The sequence below is a fragment of the Sphaeroforma arctica genome, assembly GCF_001186125.1.
Source record: "Sphaeroforma arctica JP610 unplaced genomic scaffold supercont1.1972, whole genome shotgun sequence".
NCBI lineage: Eukaryota > Ichthyosporea > Ichthyophonida > Sphaeroforma > Sphaeroforma arctica.
The window spans coordinates 1-9,656 of NW_014038586.1; the positions used below are offsets into that span (position 1 = coordinate 1).

Genomic DNA, 9,656 nt, shown 5'->3' on the forward strand with positions numbered 1-9,656 from the left:
ATTGTATACGGTTTTATATAAGAAGCTTTTGTTGTAGATATAAATGTATATCGTTCTGTATCTGTATAACCAGTACGTATAGGCTATATCGAACATATTATGCAAATATAAGCAATATATACAATAGATATAATCTATTGCATCTACCAAAATTTGAAATACACTTGCCAGCATTCAAATGTGCCACAACACAGATGTCTGCACTTTCAGAGTTGTAAAGATGTGTAATTGATTAAAACAACGTGCATAAACTTATGTTTCAAGCTTGCAAGTATATTTGTTTCACTGTATTTGTATAGTTTCGAAATTATATCTGTCTTAGTATTACGGCCGCATTGCACTATCACCCGATAGTTGTCAATTACCATCTTACTAGTGTATTAAAGGGTTATATCTCTTACTTCACCAAGTAGTGAGTGAATGAAAGTACTATCTCAAGATCGCCGTCTACTCAGTATGCGTCAGTTTGCACTTTGTACTGGTTTACGTTGTGTCGGTCTAGCTCAAAATTTCGGCACACATGAGCGCTGACAATGGTTGAACAATCAATGCAGGCATGCAGTAGGTTTAACAACGAAGCCCAGAAGTACAGCAACAAGTTTAGATAGTCTCAGCCAAGATTCGGCATCAATGACTTCGACGGAAAGTAGAAAAATGCGTGGCACAGACAAATGTTCAGAGTCTGCTACTAAGGGAGGCACTCTGTCAAAGATTGGACGGGCCGTAAGTTTAAGGTATGCGAACAGTCATTCAAGCGGCTTCTTTCTCCAATAACGCCAACTCAGTTTACAGTATATCGAGGACGAACATAAATATCTGGCGGAGGAATATATGTGTTTAAGCACACACCGTACTGCGCACGATATTATGTTGTATATCGTAGGTTGCAGCTGAATCAGAATGAAATACTTTTCACTAATAACATGTGCAGGCGACAAACTATGAACGTGAAGGCGAGGAGTGCAAGTGTCAGCAGCAAGTCGTCTGAAATCGCTACGATGGCCGCGGCCATGAAGTGAGTATCAAGAAGCGGCTTGTTCCCTCACATGCGTTCCCTCGTCTCGTATTGTATTTTATTTTGGATTCATATCGATCATTTGCCGGCGAGTTATTCCGCAGCAACATCTTTGCTAGCTTCCTGTATTCAGATGAAAATGCTTGTATTTTCTGAGTAAGGGAATCCTTGGGGTAGAAGTTTGCCTGCCAATGCTTTTGACAGTGGCACGTGCAGAGTGGACCTTCATAGATATATCTTCATTGAGCACTTTTATGCACCTACGCATCGATTTTTCATTCACCCGTAATCTACAGTTCAGCAAGTAGCGAAACAATATCACCTTGGACTACCCAAAAGAAAAAATTCGACTTCTCGCCAGAAAGTAAATCTGCAAATACTGGCCAGTCAGAAGACGCTACAGCAGGCGAAAGCAATGACGATGCTGACAAAAAGCAACAGAATCGTTCATCAACCGGCAGCGGTCAGGTTGCTGGGTATGTATAATATTGTCGCGACGTCAAGCACCAAACAGCGCATCATAATGGGAAATCGTGATCAGTTAAAAGTATATACGAATTTAGTTGCGACGATTGATGACCCAGATTGAATTATGAATATACTTATACTACTCACCGGGTTTTTTTGTAATGGTGTTTCACCTAATGTGCAGCACATTGACACGCAAGAAGTCTCTCAGCGACAAATTCAGGATGGGAATAAACGCGACCCTACAACACAAACCAAAGGTATGAGCGGTGCAATGCTGGCATTCTGTATCCCAACCCGTTGTGCGAGTCGTTGTGACTTATATTAGAACAATGCAACGGTTATTCATCCGAGCCAAAACAAACCAAACGTATTAGCGGTACAATGTAGACATTCTATATCCCAACCCGTTGTGCAAGTGGTTGTAACCTATGTTAGAACAATGCAATGGTTATTAATCCGAGTCGTGAAATGCCGAAGGGAGATGATCGTTCTGCAGGGCAAAACACAGGTGTAGTCCACACGAACCAAAATTGAGGGTTTAATCAATCAAATTCTATCAAACTCAACATCGTACCAAACTCACCTATCGTAGTATTTGTGCGCTATTAGATATTCCCGCGTAGGTCGCAGGGAATTGTGACTTTCATATATACGAGCATCCAGGATTTTTATACAAACCAACTGTGTTAGACCGAACAGAACTAATTGGGAGTTCGTTGCTTTTGCGCTTGATACGAACATCTGTGAAATATGTTTAGTTCATTGTCACGACGGGAATTTAAATACAAAAATAGTACGCGTATGGCAGAAATTCGAATATATTTTAAGAGATGTTCCGTAAAACTTCAAACGCGTGAATATATAGGAAGGTCCGACCCAAAGCACTGAAGCAAAGAAAGCCGAAATGAGGGCAGTAGAGAACGCAATTGGAGAGCTATTACTTCAATTGGATATGCACACCAGTATTGTGCAGGCCCTGGAACGACAAATCGACAGAGCGGGTGTGTTGTTTGAACCTCTTGCTCGGTGTGTAAAGTCTCGCTTCAACACGTGTCCCGCTTTCAGTATACCTGATCGCAACGAGTCATGTCCTAGCTATTGCTATGATCACAATGGCATGTGAGCCCATTGAAAGTATGTGCAGGTCGAGAAGACACCACGAGCACTGCTCCGGTTCTCAGCAGTATGTATAGACATCACCCATGCCGAATCGTATTCCATGTGAAAGTAGTAGTTGCCTTGGCAAAATTTCCTGTTCTAATCTAAAGCCTGATTTAACAGAGAAAATCATGTGATCGGACCCGACAACAACACCCCAGATTAGGACTAGAAATCTGAGACGATCTAAACAAGCACAGCTGTCGATCCGATATGATGTCGAGAATGAATAACAGATAATAAAATACATGAGCGCGTGGACCTGCAAACCCCCCTCTCTGCCTTTTCACCTGATCACCGCAACGATATTATGATAATATCTTGAAATGATCACAATCGTATTCGCAGACTGAGTCTGGCCAGTTTAATAATATACTGTGCTTGGCTATATACTATCTATGAATAGCGCAGTATTTACTGTCGCTCGAAATTTGCTGACGTACGGTCATGTCAATCGAGAATATCCACCAACGCAGGACGGTATATCTCCAACTCAAACGGTATACAGAGCATGCGCGAACACAGGCACGGAGTAGCATCCCCAGACCCCACTGGTTGACATGAACAGCTACACAAGTAGGTCTGGTATTCATTACCGCAAGTCGAGCTCGTGCCGTTGCCAAGCAAGCCAAGGGCACCTTCCATCTTCAATTGTGCAGTGCATCAAACTTCCTACAGGCGCCGGACTCAACACGCGACTAATTTCCGTAATTTTGTAGTAGGCCGCCAATTGAACGGGCAGCTTTGAGTGTTCTTTGTTCGTCGGCAGCCTACGATATGAGAGACCACTGATTTCTTTCCTATCGGATACCCTGATTCTCGCTCTAGAGTAGGCAGCATCAGAATTGCACTGTCCGATGGGTGGCCCAAAGTGAGAGCACCAAATATTCTTATCAAACAATCTAATCCGTGCTCTGAATGAGGAAACGCTGTTGTGAACTTTTTCCCGCGGTTTCCGAAGCCGGCAATTGGCCGTTGGTGTATTCACTTCCCGGTGTGCTGTCCATTCGTGAGTCGGTCTTAGGCTTGTCCTTATCTGGCTGTATTTGAGTTGTCGCTGCGCCCGATGTATCCACCCCTTCCCCACTGACCGACACAGAACTCACACCAACTGCAGTAGGAGTACCGCCTGGTAGATCCATCGCACTAGTTTCCGCACCGTTCGCATTAACGCCCGTGGCGGGTGCGGTGGCTTGCGTTGGGAGATTAGGATTTGTGGTGGAAGCTTGAACAGTCGAGTATGCAGTTTGAGTCGTGACAGGGTAGCCCGAGGTTGCAGGGCTCGCATCTGTGTGGGCAGGTGGTGTCACACTCTACATCGCAGACTGAGACATGCTAGGTACACTAGAAGCAACCGCGGCGACGGCACTTCTGCTGGCCGTCCTCTGTGGTTGTGATCCGTCACTACACGTTTCTCCGAACGATGATTGCCGCGACGTGTATGTGCTGTTGTTCATGGATGGAATTTGCGAGATCGAGTTGTAAGGAACTGAGGTTGCTGCGTTGGAGGTTGCATTCAGGTTGTTCACATGGTTTCCATGGAGCTGCTGCTGCTGCTGTTGTTGTTGGGGCTGCGCTCGCTGAGCAGAGAGTGCCGCATACGATTGGCTATCGACTGGTTGCGAAGCTGCAGTTGTGGTCATTGGCGTATCCGAACTCATCTTAGTCGCACTTCCCCCGTGATTGAACGTTGCCTGGTTGGGGTTCAAATTTGCATCTGCGGTTGATGTTGCTTGTGCCTGTGTCAAACTCTGACCTCGAACAGTACCGTCTACAGCACTCATCGTAGGTGCGCTATCGTACCCATCCGCAGTAGTATTTTCCTGATCCTGGGGGATCGGTCTATTGACCAATGTTGTTGCGTACGGTTGTGAGTACACATTAGAGCTCGGTATTCTACTTGCACTCTGACCAGCAGATGTGGATGTAGAACTATACGCGCCCACCGCCGGAGTCGTGCTAGCGAGGCTACTCACACCGCCTAGTTGAGTACCGATATGCCCAGGCTGTACCTGGCTGACAGAGGATGCACTCTGTGGGACAGACGAAGCCGCAGCACTTGTAGCATTCGTTATCGTACATGATTTTGTACTCGCCATCAGTTTCGCAGTTGTGATTGGGTTTGAGATAGGGTTCGTGTTAGAACTTAGGTTCGTATTCGTGGTTGTGTTTGTATTCGTTGACGAACTCCCACCCACACCAGAATTCGCCAGTAGGGCTGTTGTGGGCCGCTGACCCGTTGGCAGAGTATACGAACTGTTCAGTTGGTCTGCAGTGTTTTGTGTTGTGGCTAACCTTTGTGTCTGCACGGGTTGCTGGTCCGAAGGGGCCGATGAAGTTGTCAGGGAGTGGGTTGCTCCACCCAACGCTTGATTTTGGGCCGAATTAGCACCCGAATGTTCTACCCTCTGTGCTGATGTATGTGGGTATGCCTGCTGTTGTTGAGCTGTGAGCGGGTGTGATTGCTTGGTACTATAACTAATACTATTACTATTACTATTTATATTTTGTGATTGCACCTGTGTGGTCCCAATGGGACCTGCTGGCCGGACTGGACCGGGTATTCGGTGATCCACGACCGCTGACATTTTTAGTATCGAGTTCGTCATCTGAGGCGTTGCCACTGACGATGTTTGTCTGCGGACTAGATTCTCGAACGGCCCATGGCGCTGTTTAATTGGTCGAGACGTGAAAGTCACGGAGCTAAAAGCTATTAGCAACGACTGATACAAACGAGTCTGAAGCGGTGAGCAGATATTATTCACGGTAAGGGATAACAAACATGCATCGAGCGAGTAAGCGTATGCCAAATAACAGATTCTCACATTAAAACAGCTAAGCGAGATAAACCCCCAATCGAGATTACGATGTCTAGTGCGGCACTCTATTATTTACGTACCACGAACGGATCGATGTATTTCGGGTCTGCGGAGAATTGTTCGGCTGCCCATGTGGGTGTCCTGTCGAACAACACACGACCGCCCCGCCCAATTCGACGCCTTGCGCACCTCACGTTTGGCATGCCCTGTGAGCCGATTGCGGATTAGGATGACAGCCAGATGAGATCACAGGGACGAGATAAAAGACAAAACGGCGATCATGCCATTCAGCGTGTTCTAATGCAATTAAAAATATGTCCAAGATGATTCCTATTCTCATCCTTGCCAACTACCGCGAATGGGCAATCCGCAGCGTATTGGCTTTAATAGACAATTTCGAAGGTGCCAATATGCTTGAGGTAAAATGTCCATTACCAAGATACTGGCAGGAGTATTCATAAAATAAGGCAAATCATCAGAATACCGATGTACATGTTACAGCTGTCGATAGAAGACGCACGCAGCATATGCTGGTCCAATGCGTACACCCATATGTCTATACGCCACAGTGAGCACATAGTATAGATGCGTAGACAAACCACTTGCCAATATACAAGCACCGTACATACCTTCAGGGGCGTGTAGCCAAAGGCCACAGCTGGCGATTTGATTGCTGTTGGACAACCCAGGCCGCGACCAACGGAGAATGAGATACCTTTGATCTTCCTTACAACATATGGATTCTCGGAGGGTTTGTGTAGTTTAATTTTAAGCAAGGAAGGCTTGACTTCCTCGATATCGCTTTCTGCTACGGGTACTGTACGTGTGCGACAAAATCAAATATTTTAGCTATGGTATAGCACCAACTTCGCAAGCGCCACATTTCTCAAGTAGCGCAAATACTGACGAAAATATTATACCACAACACATAATAGGTAATTGTGAAACAAAAGATGCTGGCGAGGCTGCATACGCCTCCGTGTAGGGCAAGGTGGTAAAACTATCGCCAAAACGAGAAAGCTGAACGAGACTTTTGGCACTAGTGACTACTTACAGCGCGGTCCTTCTTTGTGTTTCCTCTTACTCGATTCCCGGTCTTTCTTATGCCCAGTGCGGATTTTCTTGATTGTCTGACGAAACAAATTATACAACAGTATCATAATAAGTACATTGAATATACAAAATCGGCTTTGGGATAACAGCGATATTTTCTTTGTTTGTGCGATTTTCCCCCTCATCATCCAGAGATATGTCTTTGACAACGTTCAAAGACATATTGAGACTAGAACAAATACAAAAAATACGATACTGGCATCCAATTGACCTGCGAACTCGATAGTAAGAGCGACCTGATGATTTGTGATGTCAAGCGAGGCATACCGTAGGTGAAGGTGATAGATCAGCAATATCCGGTCCCCCTGTCTCCGGTAGAAACAAACGATCAGACCAATCGTTCAGTTCGTATCGCTTCTGCAAACATTCCTTCGCGTGCCGCACCTATAGACCGGATGTTTGGAATAGGTCAACAGCGCTCAAAGCGATAATTTCGGATTATGCGGGGCCACTCAGTGCCGTGGCAATATCTAGATTCGAACGGAGTCTATACAATGCACCTAATTTCACTCCAGTTGAAAGATATCAGCACGTGGGATGCTAAACACTAACACGGTAGAATAATCATATTTGAGCCTGAAGTTGCGCCCCAGAGCTCAAAATTCGGTACTTCAGCCCAGCAACACTATATCAGTGATGGTCAATAGCATCTGAGGCTGTCAATATGTCATTCAGATTATTGCGGATGCCTGCTAACCCACTGGAAGATCTGGATTTACTATACACTGCGAAATAGCCATAAAACAGAAAATCATATCAGCGCACGTTGTTGCATCGAGTGATTATAAAACATACCGACTCGGCCTTTAACCGTTCTCTCTTCTTGACAAGATCTAGTAATACGAGCGCCTTGTCCAAATCTCGACGAAGCTTAAGCATCTTGTCGTAGTTGCTCTCGTCTTGCTTCTGGTGCTGCAGGTACAATGACAATTCTAAGTGGTAAGTACGACGAGTGGACTACAAAGCCATAACTTTACATCGTTGACTAAGAATTGCGGCTGCCCTTCCTTGAGTACGCACAATCATAGCGGAAACGATAAGTATACTGCGATAGACATCCTTTGCATCCGCACAATTTCACGATCATATCACCGTTTTGCAAAATACAAATTTGTTATCAGCCAGCCCGGACTATCTACAGGCCAATTTTAGACGCAAACGCACAACAAGCCAAATCTGTATCGCCATCGGATACCTTTCTAGTTTTGATGCGATGCCGTTCTGACCTCCTCCTGAACGCTACATAAGGGTCGTGTGCTAAATCTGGGTCGTTATGTGGATCGAATTTGATCGTCGGTCGCAGCGGCTTCGACATCCGCGCCCTTCGCTTATCTGCATGGACAGATGATTTCAAAATCAGTAGGGATACCAGAATTAAGACCTTTATATGTGTGACTATATTAACATAAGCATCGCTCCAGTACATCGGAGAGTATTATTTAAAAACATCAAACATGATCACTTATATACATACACGAAATTCTACCAGCTTGCTCACAATTCAGAATCTGAGGATGAAATATCGATATAAGTAGATACACTGACTGTGGTAGAAAAATTTCGAAAACACTCGGCGCTCAATTTGCTCATCAAATAGGTCAAACTACCAAATATAAATGTTCGTACCCTTCCAGAGCTGATATACGGCTTTGACGATCAAGTCCTCGCAGTTTAGAAGATTCTTGGCTTCTCCATATTCAATCAACTCTTCGTACGGAGATGACTTCTCTAATAAGTCGAACAGCCGCTCGAACTCATCGATCGACACACTCCGACTGGATGACTGATGCGTTGTGTTAAAGTTCTCGACCCATCTCTCATCATCCGAGTCCGCATCATATAGCACTCGGTCAGTAATAAGGTAGCGATCTGTTTTAAAGTTTGTATTTAACAGCACAAATAGTTAAAGAGCAGCCCACAAATGTTGAACAGCTCATACGTCACTAAGGCGGACAAACTAGTACCCAAGAACCAGCCTAACTTTGATATATGATTACACAGGAGTCGAATTCAAAACGAAGACCTCATACCTAGGAACTTTGTGTGTGAAAACAAAACGGTGTAGCTGGGCAGAAATCGAATGTGCTGGATTTCATTGAACATACCCATAATTCGGATGTAATGTGAAGAGATTTTGGGTGCTTTGCCATAGATTTCGTCAGTGTCTTCGACCTTCTCATCCGTTTCCGGAATAGGGATAGACATCATCGAGGATGAATAACTTCCACCCACATTCTGTTGGTCAATCAGGACCTTGATATGGATCTCCTAAAGAGGGCAGAAGATTTAATGACGTAATGAGCGCATACTGGATTGCCAATTACATAGAACACAGATGCAAAGCTTACTAAACAGAGAAATTCCTGAACTGTAGAAGCGTGTCGATACAGAAAGAGGTGTTTCTAAGATGCCACGTGTTGTTTTGAGGCCATTGTTAAGCTTTGAAACGATAACAGACGCGAATATTTAAAAAAAATATTTTAAATCTGAAAAGTTTTATAAGCTAGAAATACCTGACCCGTTTTTTATTTTGGAAATCCGTAGTACATCAAAGATAACATGTGAATGTCATATTACACTAAGGAAGAGATCGCGCAAATAAACCACTATAATAGCTGACTCATGAATCGCGTCTTTTGGATAGAAGCTCTAAAACAAGATAGTTACGAAATGATGTACAGGAAGTCAACCGTATAAGCCGTCATATGGATAGAAGCTCTAAAAACAAGATAGTTACGAAATGATGTACAAGAAGTCAACCGTATAAGCAAAATTCAACAACTTATGAGAGCATTGGAAAGATTTATAAGGGCATATGTCAAATTGCATACATAAGTGCGCCTACTCATGTATACTACCAATACTTAGTAAGTGTGATAACAACGTATATACAATGATTCTACATTTCCATTTTTAACGTTTAGACAGGGAACAGAGTTAACACAAAACGACTACAACGGGAAACCAAAAAGCGCAGATATGCATAAAAATATATAAATATATATATATTTATATATATATACATATATACATATATAAATATATATAAATGTATATATATATATATATATATATATATA

General features: G+C 43.8%; 2 protein-coding genes across 2 annotated transcripts; one reads left to right on the forward strand and one right to left on the reverse strand.

The window, feature by feature from the left end:
• Positions 1–941: 941 nt before the first annotated feature.
• On the forward strand, positions 942–2,903 carry SARC_11949 (hypothetical protein; the record flags this gene model as incomplete). The annotated part of the gene is made up of 5 exons (XM_014293955.1): positions 942–1,015; positions 1,312–1,491; positions 1,668–1,743; positions 2,352–2,487; positions 2,768–2,903. 5 exons carry the CDS (start codon positions 942–944, stop codon positions 2,779–2,781), a joined length of 480 nt encoding a protein of 159 aa, XP_014149430.1. The 3' UTR covers positions 2,782–2,903.
• Positions 2,904–3,610: 707 nt separating this feature from the next.
• Positions 3,611–8,845, reverse strand: SARC_11950 (hypothetical protein). The gene is made up of 9 exons (XM_014293956.1): positions 8,682–8,845; positions 8,203–8,445; positions 7,772–7,908; positions 7,372–7,488; positions 6,844–6,960; positions 6,518–6,593; positions 6,093–6,280; positions 5,544–5,669; positions 3,611–5,313 (listed from the first exon to the last, which is right to left on the reverse strand). The coding sequence occupies exons 1-9, from the start codon at positions 8,782–8,784 to the stop codon at positions 3,958–3,960; spliced, it is 2,463 nt and encodes an 820-aa protein (XP_014149431.1). The 5' UTR covers positions 8,785–8,845; the 3' UTR covers positions 3,611–3,957.
• Between the last annotated feature and the right edge of the window lie 811 nt (positions 8,846–9,656).

What these genes read in the sequence shown, in the direction of transcription:
- SARC_11950 (XM_014293956.1), bottom strand. Translation starts at nt 8,784, where the DNA reads ATGATGTCTATCCCTATTCCGGAAACGGATGAGAAGGTCGAAGACACT. An exon ending in ACATTACATCCGAATTATGG is followed by an intron (nt 8,446 to 8,681) that starts GTATGTTCAATG and finishes ACTTTAAAACAG; the next exon opens with ATCGCTACCTTATTACTGAC. An exon ending in ACACAAAGAAGGACCGCGCT is followed by an intron (nt 6,281 to 6,517) that starts GTAAGTAGTCAC and finishes GCACACGTACAG; the next exon opens with TACCCGTAGCAGAAAGCGAT.